The sequence below is a fragment of the Otolemur garnettii genome, unplaced genomic scaffold (genome assembly GCF_000181295.1).
Source record: "Otolemur garnettii isolate 467f Iridium unplaced genomic scaffold, OtoGar3 scaffold00062, whole genome shotgun sequence".
Taxonomy (NCBI): domain Eukaryota; kingdom Metazoa; phylum Chordata; class Mammalia; order Primates; family Galagidae; genus Otolemur; species Otolemur garnettii.
The window spans coordinates 10,821,359-10,843,537 of NW_003852457.1; the positions used below are offsets into that span (position 1 = coordinate 10,821,359).

A 22,179-nucleotide genomic window follows, 5' to 3' on the forward strand; every position below is an offset into this window, starting at 1 on the left:
AAAAAAAAAAAAAAAAAAAAAAGATCTACTCTCTGCCCTTCAAAACAATACATTAACTATAGACAACTGTGCTGCACAGTGGATCTCCAGAACTTACTTCTCCTGCCTGACTATACCCTTTGAGCAACATCTCCCCATTCCCTCCACCACCACCAGCCAGCCCACGGTAGCACATACCATTAAATTATTTGCTTCTATGAGTTTGACTTTTTTAGATTTCACATATAAATGAGAGCATGTAGTTTTTGTCTTTCTGTGTCTGGCTTATTCCACTTAATATATGTCTTCTAGGTTCATCTATGTTGTGCAAATAAGAATTTTTTCTTTATTAAAAGCTGAATGGGGCCAAGTGCAGGGACTCACGCCTGTAATTCCAGCACTCCAGGAGGTCCAGGCAGGTGGATTGCTTGAAGTCAGGAGTTTGAGACCAGCCTGAAGAAGAGTGAGACCCCCATCTCTACTAAAAATAGAAAACCTAGCAAGGCATAGTGGAGGGTGCCTGTAGTCCCAGCTATTCAGGAAGCTGAGGCATAGAGGATTGCTCAAGCCCAAGAGTTTGAAGTTACTGTGAACTAAGATGCCACGGCACTCTACCCAGGGTGACAGAGTGAGACTCTGTCTCAAAAACAAAAATACCAAACAGCAGAATGATATTCTACTGCATCTCTTTGCCTCCACTTTTTGTTTATCCATTCATCCTTCTAATCCCCTATCTTGGTTCTTGTGAATGACGCTACTAAGAAAAGTACAGATACCCCTTTGACATACTGATTTCATTGTATTTGAGTACATGCCCTGAAGTGAAATTGTTAGATCATATGGTAGCTCTATTTTTTTTTTTTTTTTGCAGTTTTTGGCCGGGGCTGTGTTTGAACCCACCACCTCTGGCACATGGGGCCAGCGCCCTACTCCTTTGAGCCACTATTTTTAATTCTTGAAGAACCTTCATACTGTTTTCCATAATATACTAATTTCTATCTCCACCAACAGTGTACAAGAATTCTCTTTTCACTATATTCTTAAAAACAACTGTAATTTTTTTCTTTTTAACCAAGTCTGTTTTAACAGATGTGTGATATTATTGCACTGTGGTTTTATGTTTTCCTGCTAATTAGTGATGTTGACTATTTTTTATGTACCTGTTGGTCATATGTATGTCTTCTTTTGAAAAATGTCTATTCAGGGTGGCACCTGTAGCTTAGTGAGTAGGGCACTGGCCCTATATACTGAGGGTGGTGTGTTCAAACCCTGTCCTGGCCAAACTGCAACAAAAAAATAGCCAGGGTGTTGTGGCGGGCGCCTGTAGTCCCAGCTACTCAAGAGCCTAAGGCAAGAGAATAGCCTAAGCCCAGGAGTTGGAGGTTGCTGTGAGCTGTGATGCCACTGCACTCTACCGAGGGCAAGAAAGTAAGACTCTGTCTCTAAAAAAGAAAGAAAGAGAGAGAGAAAGAAAGAAAAATATCTATTCAGGTATTTTTGTTTGTTTGTTTGTTTTAAGACAGAGTCTCACTATGTCGTTCTTGGTAGAGTGCTGTAGCCTCACAGCTCACAGCAACCTCAAATGCTTGGGCTTAAGTGATTCTCTTGTCTCAGCCTCCCAAGTAGCTGGGACTACAGGCACCTGCCACAATGCCTGGCTGTATTTTTTGGTTGTACTTGTCATTGTTGTTTAGCTGGTCCAGGCTGGGTTCGAACCCGCCAGCCTCAGGGCATGTGGCCGGCTCCTTAACCACTGTGCTACAGGTGCCCAGCCTATTCAAGTATTTTTTAATTGGGTTATTTGTTTTCTTGCTTTTGAGTTGTTTGAGTTTTTTATGTATTTTTTCACATGTATGGTTCCCAAACATTTTATGTCATTCAGTAGTTTGTGCCTTCACTTTTTTGATGATTTCCTTTGTGGTACAGAAGCTAAGTTTGATGCCGTCCCGTTTGTCTATTTTTTTGCTTCTGTTGCCTGTGATTTGGGGATTATATCCAAAAAACAATTTCCTACACCATTGTCAAGAAGACTGTTTCCTGTGTTTTTGTCTAGCGGTTTTAGTTTCAGGTCTTACATTTAAGTTTGCAGTCCATTTTGAGTTTATTTATGTTATGATGTGAGATAAAGGTCCAATTTAGTTCTGCATGTGGATATCCAATTTCCCAAAAACCTCTTGTCAAAGAGACTGTCCTTTACTCATTGTGTTCTTGTTACCTTTGTCAAAGATCATTTGACCATATGAATGTGTGGATTTATTTCTGGGCTCTAAATTCTGTTTCTTTGGTTTATGTATCTATTTTTGTGTCTATATTTATGTCTGTTTTTATGCCAGTATCATACTGTTTTAGTTATGATAGCTTTGTAATACAGTTTGAAACTGGGCACTGTAATGCCTTCAGCTTTGTTCTTTTTGCTCAAAATTACTTTGATTTTTCAAGGTCGTCTTCAGTTCCATACAAATTTTAGGATTTTTTTTTCTCTTTTTGTGAAAAAGGTCATTGAAATTTTGATAGGGGCTGGGCGCAGTGGCTCACACCTGTAGCCCTAGCACTCTGGGAGGCATAGGTGGGTGGATTGCCTGAGCACATGAGTACAAGACCAGCCTGAGCCAGAGCGAGACCCCATCTCTAAAAATAGCCAGGCATTGTGGTAGGCACCTCTAGTCCCAGCTACTCTGGAGGCTGAGGCAAGAGAATTGCTTAAACCCAAGAGTTTAAGGTTGCTGTGAGCTGTGATGCCAGAGCACTACTGAGGGCAACAAAGTGAGACTCTGTCTCCAAAAAAAAAAGAAAGAAGGAAAGAAATTTTGATAGGGATTGTGTTGAATCTATAGATCACTTTGGGTAGTATGGATATTTTAATAATAGTAATTCTTCTAATCTATGAACACAGGATATTTTTCCACTTATTTATATTATACCTTCTTCCATTTCTTTCATCAAAGTTTTATAATTTTTTCAGTCTACAGATCTCTTACATCCTGGTTAAATTTCTGTCTACAGGTTTTTTATTTGGTGCTATAATAAATGGGGCTATTTTCTTCATTTCTTCTTTGGATACTTCATTGTTGGTGTATAGAAACACTACTGATTTTTGTATATTGATTTTTGTATTCTGTAGTGTTACTGAGTATTTTTAATCTAACAGTGCCTTGGTGGAGTCAAAGTACTTTTATTAAGCTTCAAAACCTCAGTTTTAACCGAGTGAAAGGATGAATATGTCCTAGGCTTTAAAAGTATGCACTCACTTCCACTTGATATCCACACCTTTTCCCAGCTTGCAACAGCCAGACCCCATCTCTACTAAAAATAGAAAAACTAGCCAGGTTTTTCTATTCATGGCAGGTGCCTACAGTCTCAGCTACCCAGGATGCTGAGGCAAGAGGATCACTTGAGCCCAGGACTGTGAGATTACTGTGAGCTATAACACCATGGCACTCTACCATAGGGTGACAGAGTGAGACTCTGTCTCAAACAAAACAAAACAAAACTGGCTTGGCACCTGTGCACAATGGTTATGGCACTGGCCACATGCATTGAGGCTGGCGGGTTCAAACTGGCCAGCTAAACAATGACAACTGCAACAAAATAAAAAAAATAGCTGGGTGTTAATGGCAGGTGCCTGTAGTCCCAGCTACTTGGGAGGCTGAGGCAAGAGAATTGCTTAAGCCCAAGATGTATTTCTTCCATTTTTTAAAATGCTTTTTTGCATATTTTTTAGATCCTTTATAGGATTTTGAATCCTGCGTTTAATATTAGAGGCACAGATTATTTTTAAGCAAAGAAGTGATGGCATTTCTTTATTCTTTTTTTTGAGACAGAGTCTCACTCCATCGCCCTTTGTAGAGTGCCATGGCATCATAGCTCCTGGGTTTGCGCTATCCTCTTGCCTCAGCCTCCTAAGTAGTAGGACTACAGGTACCTCCTACAATGTCTGGCTAATTTTTTTTTTATTTTTAGTAGGGATAGGGTCTCGCTGTTGCTCAGGTTGGTCTTCAAGTCCTTTTTTTTTTTTTGCAGTTTTTTTTTTTTTTTTTTTTTTTGGCTGGGGCTGGGTTTGACCCCACCACCTCCAGCATATGGGGCTGGTGCCCTACTCCTTGAGCCATAGGCGACCCTGGTCTTGAAGTCCTTAACTCCAGTGATCCACCTGCCTTGGCCTCCTAAAGTGTTAGGATTACAGATGTGAACCATGCTTAGTCAGGCATTTCTGTTTTTATAAAGAACAGAAGTGGTCTTTGTGCTGGTTTTTAGCTTTTAGAAATTCTAATTGTTTTACAGAATCCTTGACTCTGGCAGAAGTGTGATGTACACTGCCCAAGTGTTCACTAGTTCAGTAATCAATGAGCTCCTGCTGGTGGTGGGCACTGTGACCAGCACTGAGGATACAAAGACAAAATCCTGCCCCTCAGGGAGCCACCCTTCTGATAGGAATGTAAACCCATATTTAAAATGCACATCATAACCACTAAGCCAGAGGTACACACAAAGAACTGGGCAAAAAAAAAAAAAAAAAGAAAAAGAAAAAGATATGAATTGTTTAAAGAAATTGGGAAAGACTTCCCCAATGGGATGAATCTGAGCCAAGTCTCAAAAGTGAGAAAGGTACATTTATTACAAGAGGGCCAGTCAGGATCTGGGAAGACAGTCAATTCTCTTTGGCAGGTGCATTACCATTAAAAGAAAAACAGACTTCCCAGGTGCCACAGGAAAGAGTTGGGAGATGTTTTGTTTTGTTGCTGCTTCAAGGAAGCTAATAAACAAGGGTAAGTTGATTGATGGGGGCACTGTGAGGACAGTCCAAGGCAGGCAGCAGCTGCAAGCCGGGTGCAGAAGAAATGTTTCAGTAGCCTTTACACAGCTGGGGTGATGGATTTTGGAGTAGTTAGATGTAGGAAGGCAGGTGGAGGTCATGGGAGTGAAAACTCAAAGTCAACTTGTAATTAGCTTGAGAGCCAGGATGGATGGTGATGCCACCAAGGAAAATGGAGAAAACTGGAATGGAAGAGGGCCTGGGACACGTACCCCCCTAGCCTCCTTCTCTGCTAAGCAACTTCTGATAGTCTGGCAATACCCAGGTCCTCGAGGAAGCCTTACCTTCCCGTCCCTGTTTGGGTTTCTGCCATTGTGATCTTATACACCCTGTGCTCATCCCATCACAATAGTTCCCACATGGAGGTGCAATTACCCATCTTACCTCCCTAGTGGAGAAAAAGGAATGCAAGACAGAGCCCTCCAGAATCTACAATTAAGGCAGGTGAAGGGCCAGAGGAAGACCAAGCCCTGGAAGAGGAATACCTTGGCATACTGCACACAGTGATTCATGAATCCCTGAATTTTCATGTATACCCATTATTTCATATATATGCCATTCAAATTAAACAAGACACAAGAGGTTTTTGTTAATATTATTACAAACATTTATTAAGCACCAAGAGTATACTGCAATGGTTGCTATATAAAAACATAATATTGATATAGTATCCCTGCCACTGAGCTTACAATCTAAAATGAAATATAGGAAGAATGCTATAAGCCTACCTCAACATTTTCTTAACTTAGAGATGGCTATTTTAGCAAACAGGAGGCAAAGTGACCTATTATTTCAGGTATAGTGTTAATAAGGCTTTGAATATGATCCAAAGAATGTTTTACTTGCACCCATTTCCCCCAATTATATTAGGCTTGCTAAGAAGACTTAGAAACTTGGTAAGAACAATGACTTACTTCAAACTACCTTGTAGTACTTTAAAACTAAGAGATGCTTACAGCCTAAGTTTTCCAGCAACCATGGCAAGCTCCATGAAAAATACCATGAACCAGATAGAGTTTGTCTTTTATGCCACTTAAAACTTTTCAATTTTTTTCTTCTTGCCCACATGTGAGGGCTCCAATGATACCTTTATCAAGGAATAAAGTACTAAACTACCCCAAAGTACTACAGGATGAACAAGTAGAACTTCCAAGAAAGATGTTAAGACAGAAAAGACAATGGGGAGACCTACAGTAACAGGAAGTGCCTTGAGAGAGAGAGAGAGAGAGAGAGAGAGAGAGAGAGATATATATATATAAATGCAATCAGTCAAGTTCAGGCCTTCATGCATCTTCAAGTGATGAAGAACATATGCAAATACTTGCTTTTCTGCTCTGTGTATCTGGTTTAGGGTATATAAGAATTTAGCATCAAGACTCTGAATTGCAAACTTTGTCCTATTTTGCTTATATTATAGCATAATATTTAATAAATAACTTCCATGGTTTTCACTGCTGGTCACAGATTAGCTGACAAAGGCACACTGAAAGGATTTTGATTCTCTGTCAAATACAAAGATTAAACTAACTGAGCACATGTGGTCAAACTACATATTATTTTCACTCATTCATGGTAACGAGTTCATTCTTTTGACTCTAAGAGAACACTAAGAAATTACTGGTTTTAAATTATCTAAACGAAACAATTTATTCCATAAAGTGCATGCACAAAATTTTTAAAAATGCACTATACAAATATTTTAATGGCAGAGTGGTAGCATCCTGAGATATTTTTAATGGCAAAACTATTTCAGCAATTTTTGGTAAAACCAATAATTTTCCCCAAAAAGTCTATCTTGGCAACTTCCTTTTTAGATAACAGCAGCAGCAACATTTAAAATGTTCATAAAGCTTGTTTTACACAACAAATTTATCCAGAAAGAATGGTCCAGAAACATCAGGATAAAACTTTATGAAAATAAAATAATTTTAACCTAAAATTGACACTTAAAATACCCCTTTCCAATTTAAAGATAAAATTTAATAAATCCTATACCTAGTAAAGTCTAAGTATAAGATTTTAAATGAAAAACCTGAAACACTGTCAACCGTATTCTTCAATGAAAATAAAATAATAATTTTAACTTAAAATTGACACTTAAAACACCCCTTTCCAATTTAAAAATGAAATTTAATACCTCCTACACCTAGTAAATAAAGTCTAATTAAGTATAAGATTTTAAATGAAAAACCTGAAACATTGTCAACAGTATTCTTCAATAGGTCTCAGGGAAAAAAAAATTTTTTTTTTAATTTAATTACAGCTGTGGTAAATGGTTTACCAATCTCAGTCAATGCCCTTATTTTTGGTTAGTATTGTATGAAATGGCTAGAATTCCTGATTAAAGTATGTATTTTCTAAGGCAAGGCAAGTTTTATTGCATAAAAGCATAGATATTAGCATGGTTCTAAAGGCAATATGACCAACATACACATTAATGTGTACTTTTGAAGTGATACATTTCAAGCTACATACAATTTAATTTCATTGTCTATTCTAAGACTACATGTTTGACAGTAAGCTGAGAAGCATAATTGCTGAAACACATTAAAAAATACTTCATTTTTCCATTACTGTAAAGTATACCATATTTTCAAATACCTGGTATAAATTTTCTTGCACAAAATTTTAAAAGACCTACTATCAGCTAGCTATAACTACTGTGTTAAGTAATCACATAAAGAAGAATTCGCAAGGAGAGCAAAATATAAAACTAAGCATAGTAATTATTACATTAAAAAAAGTAGTTCTGAATACACTTATTCCTTGTTTTAGTAATAGTATGTGTATTCATTCATTTTATAACTACCAGTTTGATAAACTAAATAATACTAAGATTGTTTTTCTTGGTTATTTTTCTTTTATATATTCTCCCTCAACAGCAATTAGAAGTACTTTTCTTTTGAATACAAAGTTAATTAATGTTTATGCTGTTTTTATACCTGAGTCATTTAAAAGCTGACTCCTTTGATTTTAAAAAGTTACATTTAATTTGGGGGGGGGCTTTAATTAAGATTTAACATTTCGCCATGGATTTTTTTTGGTATATAGTCTACATGTCAACAAATTGATAAGAGTTAATTAATAAAGGCGAATCTTGATTTCATCTGTGTTTGAAATACACAAATTATTTTTTCTTTTTTAATGAAAAAAAGGAGATGAAAGAATCTATATGTCCTCTTAGCTGTCAACTGCTTTGAGATACAGCTTTTATAAATAAACGTGGATCAAATCAAATTTCTGGTCTTTATGAAGAAGAAGGAAAAAAATCAAGGAAGCTATTTCCTTCCTAAGGTCTCAGCTAGTTTCTTAAGTCTCTTCTTCAGCTCCAATGGAAATTTCTCATAGCACTTCTTACAAACTGGCTTCATGTCAAACTCCACAAATTTATTCCTAAATAATTATAAAAAGAAAGAAATTAGTGGAAACATATACAACAGACATATAACTAGTATGGAATTTTACTGAACTAAATGAAAACACTGTATGATGACATCTATGTTCATGTTAGTAAAGGATTATCATTCTAATCTCAATTCTTATTGTAGTAAATGGAAGAAATTTGCAATATTGTTTTTAAAAAAACTATCCTTAAAAAAAAATGTTTTTTTTTTTTTGAGATAGAGTCTCAAGCTGTTGGCCTGGGTAGAGTGCTGTGGTGTCACAGCTCACAGTAACTTCAAACTCTTGGGCTTAAGTGATTCTCTTGCCTCAGTCTCCCAAGTAGGTGGGACTACAGGCACCCACCACAATGCTCGGCTATTTTTTTTGTTGTAGTTGTCATTGCTGTTTTACAGGCCTGGGCTGGGTTTGAACACGCTAGCCCTAGTATATATGGCTGGCACCCTAGCCGCTGAGCTAAAGGCACTGAGCCGGTCCTTATAAATTGGTTCTTTACATCTATCTGTGTAACAAAGATTCTGTATTACATTTTACTCTGTGCTAAGTAAACAGAAAACCTAATGTAAATATACTTAGGTAAGTAAAGTCAATCTAAAGTATCATGAGAACAACTGGAAGAATACATGTATTTAAAGCAAAGAATTTTTTTTTGTAATGGAATGATCTCTTTATTGGTGGCAACATGACCTTATTTAGTATTTTACATTAGGCAGCTATGAGGTTTCATCTCTCCTGGTATAAAATTGTTTTCCTCTCAGCCCCGACCAAAAAAAAAAAAAAAAAAAAAATCACTTTAAATCTTTTAAAAAAATTATCTTGGGCAGTGCCTGTGGCTCAAAGGAGTAGGGCGCTGGCCCCATATTCCAGAGGTGGCGGGTTGAAACGCAGCCCTGGCCAAAAACTGCTCCCCCACAAAAAAAATTATCTTGAGGGCTATGCCTGTGGCTCAAAGGAGTGGGATGCCGGCCCCATATACCAGAGATGACCCCAGCCAAAAACCACCAAAAAAAAAAAAATTATCTTGAGTCATGATGGGTTATTTTGGTTGTCTCACAGAAGGTTGGTAAGGGAGATAAAAGAAAGTTTTTAATCCCCTTAAGAACAGTAATGTAACCAGATCATTCATAATTATATGGTAAATGGTAGCGGTTTGGAGAACTCAATTATTCTTTTTAAAAGCAAGAGCAATACATATTATCAACTTATTTGTAAATCAGTTCAGGAGAAGACAACTTCTTTGATGATCTCCTGACCATTGGTAATACATTTCCAATATTACAGTAGCTTATTGCTGTTGGAATCCAGGGTCTTTAATATTGAATTGAGTAAAACACTCAATTTTATAACTTATCTGTAAAATTCTATTTAGGAAGTATTTGTGGACCAAGTCTAGTGCTATATTGTTATCTATGACAAAAATTAGCTAATAGAATTTTTAATGTATTTTTAAAGTATAATAAACTAGACTATTTGCTTCAAGATCATTTTAAAGAACTATGTTAATAACAAAGTTAATTCTGACCCACATAGATAAAATGAAAAATCTTATCCTTTTATGTTCTGTGTCTCAAAAAAAAAATCCTCTATTTTAAAACACCATACTAGTAATTACTTTACAGCTGTTTTTCAGAGACCGTTATGCTGACAGTAATTCAAATATATTTTAACTGACAGATCAAATGCTTCAAGGGGAATTTGTTTTAAATAACATAGTTGAATTAATTTCTCTTAAGGTCTACTTAGAACAAAAACTAGTAACTGCCATTTTGTTTTTTTGATAAAAGAAAAAATTCACTGGCTTGGCACGTGTAGCTTAGTGGGTTAAGGTGCCGGCCACATACACTAGGGCTGGCAGATTTGAACCCGGCCCAGGTCTCCTAAATAACAATGACAACTACAACAGCAACAACAACAAAAAATAGCCGGGCATTGTGGTGGGCACCTGTATTCCCAGCTACTTGTGGGGGGGGGGGTGTGTGAGGCAAGAGAATCGCTTAAGACTAAGAGTTTGAGGTTGCTATGAGCTGTGATTACACAGCACTCTACCGAGGGTGACATAATGAGACTCTATTTCCAAAAAATAAAGAAAAAATTTACTCTTTAAAAAGAACATATTCCTCTTCATAAAATCTTTAGAGCTCCCGGACCAGGCTTGGTGGCTCACGTCTGTATTCCTAGCACTTTGGGAGGCTAGATTCTTGAGCTCAGGTGTTTGAGACCAGCCTGAGCAAGAGTGAGACCCTGCTTCTATCTCTTTTTTTTTTCTTTGGCCAGGGCTGGGTTTAAAGCGCCACCTCTGGCATATGGGGCTAGCACCCTACCCTATCCACAGGCACCGCCCAAGATCCTGCTTCTAAAAAAAATAGCCAGGTGCTGTGGCAGATCCCTGTAGTCCCAGCTACTCGGGAGGCTGAGGCAAGAGGATCACTTGAGCCCAAGACTTAAAGTTGTGACGTGACAGCACACTACCCAGGGTGACTGAATGAGACACTGTCTTAAAAAAAAAAAAAGTTTAGAGCTCTAAACACAATGGCAGTCATGGGAGAAAATGAAACAATAATGTTAGTAATTAAATAAAATTTCAAAGATTGAAATACTGTCCATGAAAATCAGGAATAATGCAGCTTGAAGACATCAAAGAAATGAATTTGTACACAGTAGCATATGGGCATTGTATGAAAGCATATAAAACATCATAGAGAAGATATCTAATTTAAATTAGATGGACTTTGTTTAGATATAATACATGCCAAAAAATTTCATACAGAACTTAGAATACATGCATTTAAAAAAATATCAAACAATACTTAGAATTTATCAATTAAATGATTTTAGGCAAAGAAACCAAAGCCAGGATCTTAAAAGCTGCAGTTATCAGACAAAAACACTTTAAAACTTTTCCTCATGTCTATTAAGAGACTGGAATTCTTCCCTTTGAATCCATTTTAAAAAATGAAAGAGAAGTTATCTATAGCGTATTGTAATTTTAAAAAAGGTTAGAATAACTACAGAATAAGTGAAATATATTAGCACAAGCTGGTATTAGGTATGTAACTTATTTATTTAATCTTTATCATTTTAATAATTATGCAAAAGGACCAACTCTATGCAGGACAAATACTTGTGTTTAGATCTCTGACGCCTACAAATACATGCCAAAAAGAGGGGTAGGGGGAGCAAAAGACGGAAACAGAACAAAAACATATTTCAAAAGACTAACCAAAGAGGAAAGCAGTGAAAATGATGATAGAAGGGATAGAAAAGTTTACAAACAGACTGGCTTTTTCTTTTTCTGCTTGTCCTTATCCTTTGCTTCTCTCTCCCGTTTGGCAAGTCGCCTCTTAAATTCTTCTGGCATTTTTTCATAACAGTGTTTGCAGACTGGCTTTAGATCAATTTCAACAAATTTATCCCTTTGAGTAGGACAAAGAAGGAATAGAAAGAAGAAAGAACAGGGAACAATTAAAGGAAGAAACTTTACTTTCAGAAGGCCTGAGCAGAAAGAAGTAATAAGGGATTAAATAATTCTTTTTTTAAATTCTTCACCCCAGAGTTCTGAGTCTCAGGATCCCCACTGGACTGAACCATAGACTTACTTGAGTGTTAACTTAGTGTTGCAGGTAGAACAGGCGAAGCAGTTCACACACCAGGCCTTGTTAAGAGCAGAGACCACTGGAGGAGGAGGAGAGAGATTTGGTCACATGGATACATGGGTGCAGGAAGTGGGCAGCTTAAATCTTCCAAATCTAAAACAGAACTACTTATTCTAAGGCTACTTCCATGTCACTTGGAAGAGATTCTCAAGACTTCTTTCTAGGGAGGTTCTTTACTTGCAGAAGAATCCCATAGCTAAAAAGCTCAGTGCCAATAATTAATGTATATTGATTCAATCAAGTTTAATAATTTATTAGGACTATTTTTTAATATTATTAAATAAATACACAAACCAAACACTTATATCTTCTGTGACTAAAGGCTTTAATTTAGGGAAAATTATTATTGCCTTTTCAACCATTATTTATATAGTTGTCCCTCAGTATCTGCAGGAGATTAGTTCTAAATCTCAGATACTCAAGTCCCAGATATAAAATGCATATACCTTACATACATTTTTTTTCCTGTACTTTAAATCATCTCTAGATTACTTACCTAATACAAGGTTAATGATAGTCATTATAATGTACTGTTTTGTTATTTGCATTATTTTTATTGGTGTACTGTTATTTTTTTTCCAGAACATTTTCTGTCCATGATTGGTTGAATCCATAGGTGTGAAGCTCTCATACTGAGGGCAACTGTATTAATTCTTCTTTTTCCTTAAGTATCCTGTGAGGCATATCAATGATACATCCCGTGTCTTATACCAACGACTGTGCCCTCTCAGCCCATGGACAAAGCAGCAACGTGTGCACCCTGTGCCACTCAGGTAAGCTTTTCTGGCAGAGTGCTTGCTGATCAGCACACTCTGCTGTTTCTGTCTCTACTGCCACTGGCCCAACAAAGAAACAGGAACCAGACAAATAATTTCTTAAAATCCAGACGGTAACTTCTTTGCCTGTGGGAGTCCTTTTTTCCTAAGCTTACAGTAGGAAAATAGCCTCCTTTGACAGCCTCTTTCACCTGGCCACTGTTTCATGTAGGAAGGGTTTCTTTTCAATGGCACTAAAGATTGTTTTCCTGAACTAGCCTTTTTGCAAACTGCACATAAACTGTGTTTCAGAAAGTATTTCCTCAGTTAGGTAAAGTCTGCTGAGAACCGTGAATCATGCTAAAAAACAGGCTAGTTTAAAACTTTGCCAGGAAGTCTCTGGCAGAATTGTGCTCGTGACCATGAGCAAACACAGCTGCTTCCTTTCTGTTCCAGTCGGCCAGCCCAACATAATTACCCAGTGTAAGGCTGATAAGTCGCTGGAATGCTTGCTAGTAAATGCCAGGTTTTAGCATGTACAGGTCAAAGTGACTCTTCCTAACTACCACAGCAGATTAAACTGTTCCTGATAAACACTGCAGAGCTTCCAGAACTGGAAATAAAAAACAAGTCTTGGATCCACCAGGAAGGGTTCCCACAATTGCCCAGCATAACAACACTGTGGCAGTGCCTAAGTATTATAAATGAGTAACAAATTCAACTCTTGGATATTATCTTACTACTATAGATGACTTGGGAAACATGCCAAAGAAAAGAGAAAAAGAAACTGATAATGATCCCATTCCAAACAATACCAATTACCAACCTTTCAATTTTCACATTACCCAAGCATTACTTTTATATCAAAACAGTGCCATATAAAATCCACACAGATACTTACCATCACCTTCTATTACACGGTTGCAGTGGAAACAAACATCGCCGAATAGCTGAAAATGAAAAAATATGGTAAAATTTCAAGATGTGGTAGAATTAAATTTTAGAACACTGAACACTGAATATTTAATATAGTTTTAGTTGGTTTTTTTTTTTTTTTTTTTTGAGACAGAGTCTCACTATGTTGCCCTCAGTAGAGTGCTGTGGCACCACAGCTCACAGCACTTGGCCTTAAGCAATTCTCTTGCTTCAGCCTCCCAAGTAGCCGAGACTACAGGCGCCCGCCACAACACCTAGCCATTTTGGGTTGCAGCTGTCATTGTTGTTTTTGGCAGGCCTGGGCTGGATTTGAACCCACCAGCTCTGGTGTATGTGGCTGGTGTCTTAGCTGCTTAAGCCACAGGTGCCGAGCCAATATAGTTTTAGTTCTTTCTATCACTTAAAAACAAATAGCTGGCTATCTAAATCCAGAACTATGAATTCATTTGGATAAGGAAGATAAAGAAACTCATAAATGGGGGAGGAAAGCAGGCCCTTGCTCAGGCAGAGAGCTGAGGACCAAATAAGCATAGGGTGTAGGACTGGAGAATTGTCATTTGCAACTAGAGCAGGCAAGAATTGTCAGGGGCACTAAATCTAGGGGGGAGTTTGACAAGGAACAGGACATTTACGTGTTTGTAAAATGAATGTCCACAAATTGCTTACTACTTGCATGAGAGGGAAGGAAATAATTCATGGTGGAGGTACCAGTCAGCTTCAGCCTGGGTGACCTCTACCATCAGGGATGCAGAGCCCTCTAGAGACAAGGCCCTGCGAGGGCACCTCACCACCTACGCAGTGCTGTAGCCTAGAGTGTTTCATCTTGTCTAATTATGAGGAACCAGCAGATGAACTCAAATAAAAAGCAATTTATTAAGGGTGGAAGGGAATCTATAGTCTTCAAAAATGTCTATGTCATCAAAAAAAATTTTTAAAGGCTCTAAAAATGTTCCAGATTTAAGTAGGCGAAGAAACATGATAAACTAGGTCTAGTACAGGAGTGGAAACATGATAAACTAGGTCTAGTACAGGAGTGGAAACAAAGTCCTACGAGGACATTATTGGGTCAAGTGACAAAATTTTAAATAAATGGATAAAGTTATTAACACTAATGACTATAGTTGAATAAAGTAGTTCCATATTCTTGGGAAATCTACACTGAAGTCTTTAAAAGTAAAGGATGATGATTCATTAAAGCTTATTATCAAATGTTTCATTAAAAGAACTTTGCATGTAATTATATAAATGTATAAAGATATGGGTGTGGTTTTTTTTGAAACAGAGTCTCACTATGTCACATCCTCAGTAGAGTGCTGTGGTATCACAGCTCACAGTAACCTCAAACTCTTGGGCTTAAGCAATTCTCTTGCCTCAGCCTCCCAAGTAGCTGAGACTGCAGGCGCCTGCCACAACACCTGGCTATTTTTTTTGTTGTTGTTGCATTTGTCATTGCTGTTTAGCTGGCCCAGGTAGGTTTGAACCCATCAGCCTTGGTGTATGTGGTTGGAGCCCTACCCACTGAGCTATGGTGCTGCCGATATGTGTTTGTTTTTTATACAGCAAGATCTAACAGGTGCAAATGATGATGCAAACGGTGAATCTGCATAAAAGGTCTACAGGTATTCTTTCTATTTTTATTTTATAATTTTTCTGAGTCTGAATTTATTTCCCAAATAAAAATTTAAAAACAAATCTCTATAGACCAATGTATATTTTACAATAGATTTCCTTGCAGCTAAAATATTAACAAGCTTAAATTTATAAAAGTATATCAGTAAAATACCTGATTATAGTGGGTTTCACAATATGCCAGGCCTTTCCTCTCATAATGGCGATGTCCAAGAAATGGTTTTTCACACTTGGCACAAACAAAATGCTGGAAAAAATTGCCAAAAGTCATTTTTGGAATTGCCCATTTTATACCTAATGAAATAAATCCCAAAGTTAATCTATCCTCAGAGAAAATACATGAAGGTTTGAGGCAGCCATTTCATTTGGCCGTAAGTAACCCCACAATACATTTACAGTCTTAATTTAGATTGTGTGCCAGTCTTTGTCGGGTTATTTTAAACCCCAGCCTATTCAAACACAAAACACAAAACGAGTAAAGAGATGAACATCTTAGTAGGATCTGTAAATAGCTGCTACTGGATTCAGAAGACCATAACACTTCTTGCTTCAAGAAGGATTTAAGAACTAAAGCGCACATCTTATCTCTTACTGAGAGAATCGCGAAAGTAATATGTGTGTATTCTGTATTCTTTAACCTTTAGAATTTCCTAGTCTTGCTAGCACACCTGAACCATGGACATTCCAAAGTACTGGTTACCCCCTACGCTGTTCGCAACTCACCTCCACATGCCACTGCTTGCCCATGGCATTGACCACACGCCCCTCAATGGGCCGACGGCAAGCACCACAGATGGGGACCCCCATTTTATCATGGCACGGCAGGCAGTACAGCTCCCCTTTCAGCTCCCGGGCATCAGCTGTCAGCTCCTTCCTGGCCATGAGAAAGATGCCCAACTGAATATTACTACTGAGAGAGAGACTGGCAACCAAATGTGGCTAGCAAACTTTTTAGAAGGTGCTAAAAGATATTACTGTGATCATTCCTGGTAGTTCCCCCCCCCATTAGATGTGATCAGAGTAACCTGAATTCACAGGCTTGAGCAAGTTTCAGATTACAAACATCTGTATTGTATAATAACAATAATAAAATACAAGGATAGGTCAGATATATGCCGCCACCCCAATATTCATCATTTCCTTCTCATATCATCATGTTACATTTTAGCCCATTTGTCTTCCTTAAAAAGCTTCAGGGAATAATCACAGTGCTGCGGGTACACTGAGTAATACTACCTGCTATGGACTGAATGTGTCCCCCAAAGTTCTTATGCTGGGAACGTGATTCTCAATGCACAGGTGTAGGGAAATGGGACCTTTAAGAAGTGATTAGGTTATAAGGGCTCTGCCCTCATAAATGAATTAGTGTCTGCTGGCTCACACCTGTAATCCTAGCACTCTCAGAGGGCAGCGTAGGTGGATTGCTAGAGCTCTAGAGTTCAAAACCCGCCTGAACAAAAGCAAGAACTGGTCTCCACTAAAAATAGAAAAACTAGCTGGGCATCATGGCAGGTCCCTGTAGTTCCTGCTACTTGGGAAGCTGAAGCAAGAGGATTGCTTGAGCCCAGGAGTTTGAAGTTGCTAGTTGTGAGCTATCGTGCCACAGCACTCTAGCCTAGGGCAACAATGGGAGACTTTGTCTCAAAAAGAAAAAAAATGGATTAGTTCCATTACTGAGGGAGTACATTCCTTATAAAAGGATGAGTTCAGCCCCCAACTCTCCCTCCCCCTTTCTCTCTTCCATGTGATGCCCTCTGCCATGTTACAATACACCAAAAAGGTCATCACCAGAGGCTACACTTCCCAGCCTCCAGAACCATAAGCCAAATAAACTTATGTTCCTTATAAATTACCCAGTGTGTGGGATTCTGTGAAAAATGGACTAAGACACTACCTTTCCAAGCAAACTGAAGAGTTTGGAAACTAGTTCCATTTATTAGCAGTTATTTTCATAAACTGTTAAGAACAGTTATAGGTTAATAGAAAATAAACAATGAAATGACCATAATTTTCTCCAAATGCTCAAATTAGCTATTATTTTCAGTATCTTGTGTCAATAAAAATTTGGCTGGAGATGACTCCAATCAGCCAAATGGACTTGTTTGAATTTCATCTGTTTTGTTTTGTTTTTTCCAGACAGAGTCTCACTATGTTGGCCTGGGTAGAGTGCTGTAGCATCACAGCTCACAGCAACCCCTAGCTCCTGGGCCCAGGCAATTCTCTTGCCTCAGCCTCCCAAGCATCTGGGATCACAGGCACCTGCCACAACACCTGGCTATTTTTGTTGCAGTCTGTCCGGGGCTGGGCTTGAACCCACCACCCTTGGTATATGGGGCCAGCACCCTACTCACTGAGCCACAGGCACTGCCCTGAATTTCATCTGTTATAAATAATTCTCTAAGAGATCCTAATGAAAAGTGGACAAAGAAAAATCCCACAAGAGGCAAGACAGGGAAAACCTGATAAGGCACAAACTGATAACTCAATCACAAAAGATGAGGTGGCTGAACTTATACCATAAAACTGTTTTCTTAATCGATTAAATCTGTTTTCCCCCTCCCCTCTATAATTTAGCTCATATTGACGATAGTAAAGAATCTTTTTACACCAAATTTTTATACTAAGTAGCAAATTCAGAAAATTCACAATTTATAACTTTCTGAAGACAAACAAATATATACTTTTTAGATATAAATCAAGCAAAATTAAACAAACGTAATTTAACATCTATTTGTTACAACTGTAAAAGTTATGTATGTACAGAGATAAGATTTATTTTGTTGTTCTTGGATCTTGTATTAGAAAAACATGGGATGGCTCGGTGACCATAGCTCAATGAGTAGGGCTCTAGCCACATACACTGAAGGCGGCAGGTTTGAGCCCGGCCTGTGCCTGCTAAACAACAATAACAACTGTAACCAAAAAATGGCTGGGTGTTGTGGCGGGCGCCTGTGGTCCCAGCTACTTGGTAGGCTGAGGCAAGAGAATCGCCTGAGCCCAAGAGTTTGAGGTTTCTGTGAGCTATGACGCCAGGGCACTCTACTGAGGGTGATATAGTGAGACTCTGTCTCAAAAAAAAAGGAAAAACATGGGGATAACTGGGGATATTTTAATATGTGTATGGACTGATATCAGATACACACGCTACAAAATTACTGGTAACTTTCTTAAGTATGATAACATTACTGTGGTTTCTGGGCGGTACCTGTGGCTCAGTGGGTAGGGCACCGGCCCCATATACCGAGGTTGGTGGGTTCGAACCCGGCCCCAGCCAAACTGCAACAAAAATGGCTGGGCGCCTAAGGCTAAGGCAAGAGAATCACCTAAGCCCAGGAGTTGGAGGCTGCTATGAGCTGTGATGCCTCAGCACTCTGCTGAGGGCAACATAGTGAGACTCTGTCTCTAAAAAAAAAAAAGATTTTTGTGGTTTTATAGGAAAATGCCCTTCTTAGATGTATGGTCAGAGTCATGATGTCTACAACCTACTTTTGAACTGTTCAGTGAAAAAAAAAATTAAAGGTATGTATGTACGTACGTGCACACACACAAGTGTGGCAAAACATTAACTGGAAAAGCTAAATGAAAAGTATTCACTATACTATTCTCTTAACTCTTTTATAGTTTTAAAATTTTTCAGACTAAAATGTAGAGAAACACAATTTTGTTTGCTGGAGAATCAGAAATGTAGATAAATGTAATCTTTTAATTTCACTATGTCATAAAAAGAAAAAAGTCATAATACCCGCAGTTGGCACAGTTGAAATGGTCTGGATGGTAAGGGTCATTCTTGAATATCAGAGGTTGCTCATCAATGATGGCATGGCACTTCTGGCAAATGTACTTCCCAAGGCCTCTGGCTTTCTCACGATTATGACAAGGGCGACACAGGTGTCTAAAAAAGAGTCAGAACTTAAATTTAAAATCCTAGTTTTTTCCTAATAATTAAAAAGAAATATACTTCCTTTATCTCTGAAAAGAAATTAAAGAAACCATTTCTTTAAAAATCACTCCTGTGTTTTAAAGCAGAATCAAGCTACAGGAAAAATGTGTTCCAACCCCAGTGTCTCAACTGATTTTAAAGAAAGTCCATCTGTGTACCTCTCCCTATTAGTGACTCAGCTGTGCATGGAGCAGTTGTGTCCCATGCACAGAAACTCTTTCCGAGTGGGCATCACAGAGTCAGTGCACTACAGTGTCTTGGTCCCCAGGACCTACATTCAGGGGTCTTAGAGCACTGCTTTGCATCCCACAGGGAAAATACCATCTTGTAATAGTCATGTTGTCCACCCACATCCGACAAGGATGGAAACTCCTACCTCCCAGCATTCTTGACAAACCCAATATCAGCCAGAACTTCCTGGCAGAGGTCACAGCGGAAACACTCAGGATGCCAACTGTTATTCATTGCTTTGATAACTCGGCCAATGATGAATTCACCTGTGGGGAAGTCACATACACAGAATGTTACTAAGTAATAAGTGTGGCACCTTATTTGCTGAAAGCAAATAAGGTGACAAAAATATCTATTTAAATCTTTCTTGAAAAAAGAGGGCTTTTTATTTATTAATATGCCTGTGTCTACCAGAGCAAGCACCACATTCAAAACAAAAAATGGTTTTAATTTCATCTGAGTCCTTGTTTTTGATTCAGTGGCTATATTTGGGAGCTTTTCTTTTTTTTCTTTGAGATAAGAGTCTCTGTGCCCTGTGTACAGTGCTGTCGTGTCATAGCTCACAGCAACCTTAAACTCTTGGGCTTGCTTAAGAGATCCTCTTGCCTCAGCCTCCCAAGTAGCTGAAACTACAGGCACCCACCATGGGGCCCAGCTAGTTGTTTTGTTTGTTTGTTTTAGTAGAGACAGGGTCTTGATCTTGCTGAGGCTGGTCTCAAACTCCTGAGTTCAAATATTCCTCTGGCCCCAGGCTCGTAGATTGCTAAGATTACAGGTGTGAGCTGCAGTGCCTGGCCTTAGTATTTTGGGGCTATTTTATCACATCCCGGAACTAGCTTTCCCCTTTTGAACAGGATTTATTGAATGCCTCTCGTTTAATTTCTGCTCAGTGTTAACACAGAAATCTATAGCAAATTCTTATAACCCATATTTATTTTTTTTTCACTATACTTTTAGAATATCCTATTTAATTTCTTCAATCTCTGGAAACCTAATAGAGCTATTAGCAACCAGTGAAGTGGCTAAAATGAAAGCAAGTCAAGCACTTTTGTACCATCAGGGCAAGCCCAAGCTTCTATAAGCATCTTAAGCACCTTGCTGATATCCTCCCAGTCTCTTTCCTTGAAAACCCAAAAACTTTCAGGGGTGTCCAACCTTGTTTTTCTCTGTTGCAAATTAGAAGAATGAGCTACCTTGTGCCACATATTAAATACATGAACACTAAGGACACCTAATAAACAAAGAAAAGGTGCCTGCATACTTATTTCTGGACATCACACAAGCTTTTTGCATGTGGTCTGTGAGCACATGCTGGACACCCCTGACTAGATAAAGGATGCACTAACACAAGAAAAGAACACTCCAAAAGACCAACTAATAGGAGTCCTAGTTACCTAAATATACACACCTAGACACTAGATGTCTTTAAAAATCAGCTTTGTCTCAACCCCCACCCCCCCCCCCCGAACTATCTTCAGGTTTTGATATTCTTTTTTTTTTTTTTGAGACAGAGCCTTAAGCTATCACCCTGGGTAGAGTGCCCTGGCATCACAGCTCACAGCAACCTCCAACTCCTGGGCTCAAGCGATTCTCCTGCCTCGGCCTCCCAAGTAGCTGGAACTACAGGCACCTGCCACAATGCCCAGCTATTTTTTGGTTGCAACCATCATTGTTGTTTGGCGGTCCTGGGCTGGATTTGAACCCTCCAGCTCAAGTGTATATGACTGGCGCCTTAGTTGCTTGAGCCACAGGCACCAAACCGATACTCTCTCTTTTTTTTTTTGAGACAGAGTCTTACTATGTTACCCTTGGTTGAGTGCCCTAGCATCACAGCTCATAGCAAACTCAAACTCTTAGGCTTAAGCAATTCTCTTGCCTCAGCCTCCCAAGTAGCTGAGACTACAGGTGCCTGCCACAACACCTTGCTATTTTTTGGTTGTAGTTCTCATTATTGTTTGGCAGCCCCAGGCCAGGTTCAAACCCAGGAGCCCTGATGTATGTGGCTGGCACCCTACCCACTGAGCTACAGGTGCCCAGCCCAGGTTTTGATATTCTTCCAGTTTGTTACGTATGTGTATTAATAATAGAGAAAAGAACTGATAAAGTGCCTACCAATAACTGAGTACCAAAAATGATTTTTATCACTAATATCTTTATTTATTTTATACATTTTTTTCACTTTTTATAATAAATGTGTGAGGTTTTTTGCTTTGTTTTTATTTTTTTGAGACACAGTCTCACTTTGTTGCCCCGGTTAGAGTGCAGTGGCATCAGCCTACCTCACAGCAACTTCAAACTCCCACGCTCAGGGGATCTTCCCATCCCAGCCTCCCAGAGTGCCGGTAGTTAGTGACCGAAGTGATTTTGAAACTCACTTTTTACTTTACAATCAGCAGTAAAACTTACCACACTGATGACAACAAGGAGCAAAGAGCATCTGAAAGTCATGTTCACAGTATTTTCTTCCTTCAAACTGAAAGAGAAAGCACTATTAACTTACAAATATGAAACAATCACAGGAGGAAAATAATTATTCAATGGAGATATACAGAAAAGAGGAAGATGTTTTGAACTGAGAGTTCTATCCTGCAAATTTATAATTCTCCTGAGATTTTTAAAAGCAGACATCCTTTTGTAACCTTCCATATTCCTACCTACATGTTGGTACAGGAAAGGTATCCTGAACAAGTTCAGGCTAGGATGAATGTAATGCCTCAGAGCCTGGTGACCCTGCCTCTGACTGCACTTAACTGTTTCTGGCTTACCTAATCTACCTGGAAGCCAGTGAGATCTATGAACCACTCCTCTAACCAGAAAATATGCATATGTACAAGCCCCCGC

The 22,179-nt window shown here is 38.6% G+C and overlaps 1 protein-coding gene across 2 annotated transcripts in view; it reads right to left on the minus strand.

Annotated features, from left to right (window-relative positions):
• Nucleotides 1-7,639: 7,639 nt before the first annotated feature.
• LIMS1 (LIM zinc finger domain containing 1) overlaps nucleotides 7,640-22,179 on the minus strand; it is a 62,464-nt gene continuing 47,924 nt past the window's right edge. For both annotated transcript variants that reach the window (XM_003792899.2, XM_003792898.3), the window contains exons 3-10: nucleotides 21,745-21,811; nucleotides 19,484-19,604; nucleotides 18,910-19,059; nucleotides 15,891-16,041; nucleotides 15,322-15,414; nucleotides 13,504-13,552; nucleotides 11,791-11,866; nucleotides 7,640-8,185 (exon numbers count right to left, since the gene is read on the minus strand). In XM_003792899.2, the coding sequence (XP_003792947.1) occupies nucleotides 8,071-8,185; nucleotides 11,791-11,866; nucleotides 13,504-13,552; nucleotides 15,322-15,414; nucleotides 15,891-16,041; nucleotides 18,910-19,059; nucleotides 19,484-19,604; nucleotides 21,745-21,811 (822 nt within the window). In that variant the 3' untranslated portion in view covers nucleotides 7,640-8,070. The remainder of the gene's footprint in view (nucleotides 8,186-11,790; nucleotides 11,867-13,503; nucleotides 13,553-15,321; nucleotides 15,415-15,890; nucleotides 16,042-18,909; nucleotides 19,060-19,483; nucleotides 19,605-21,744; nucleotides 21,812-22,179) is intronic.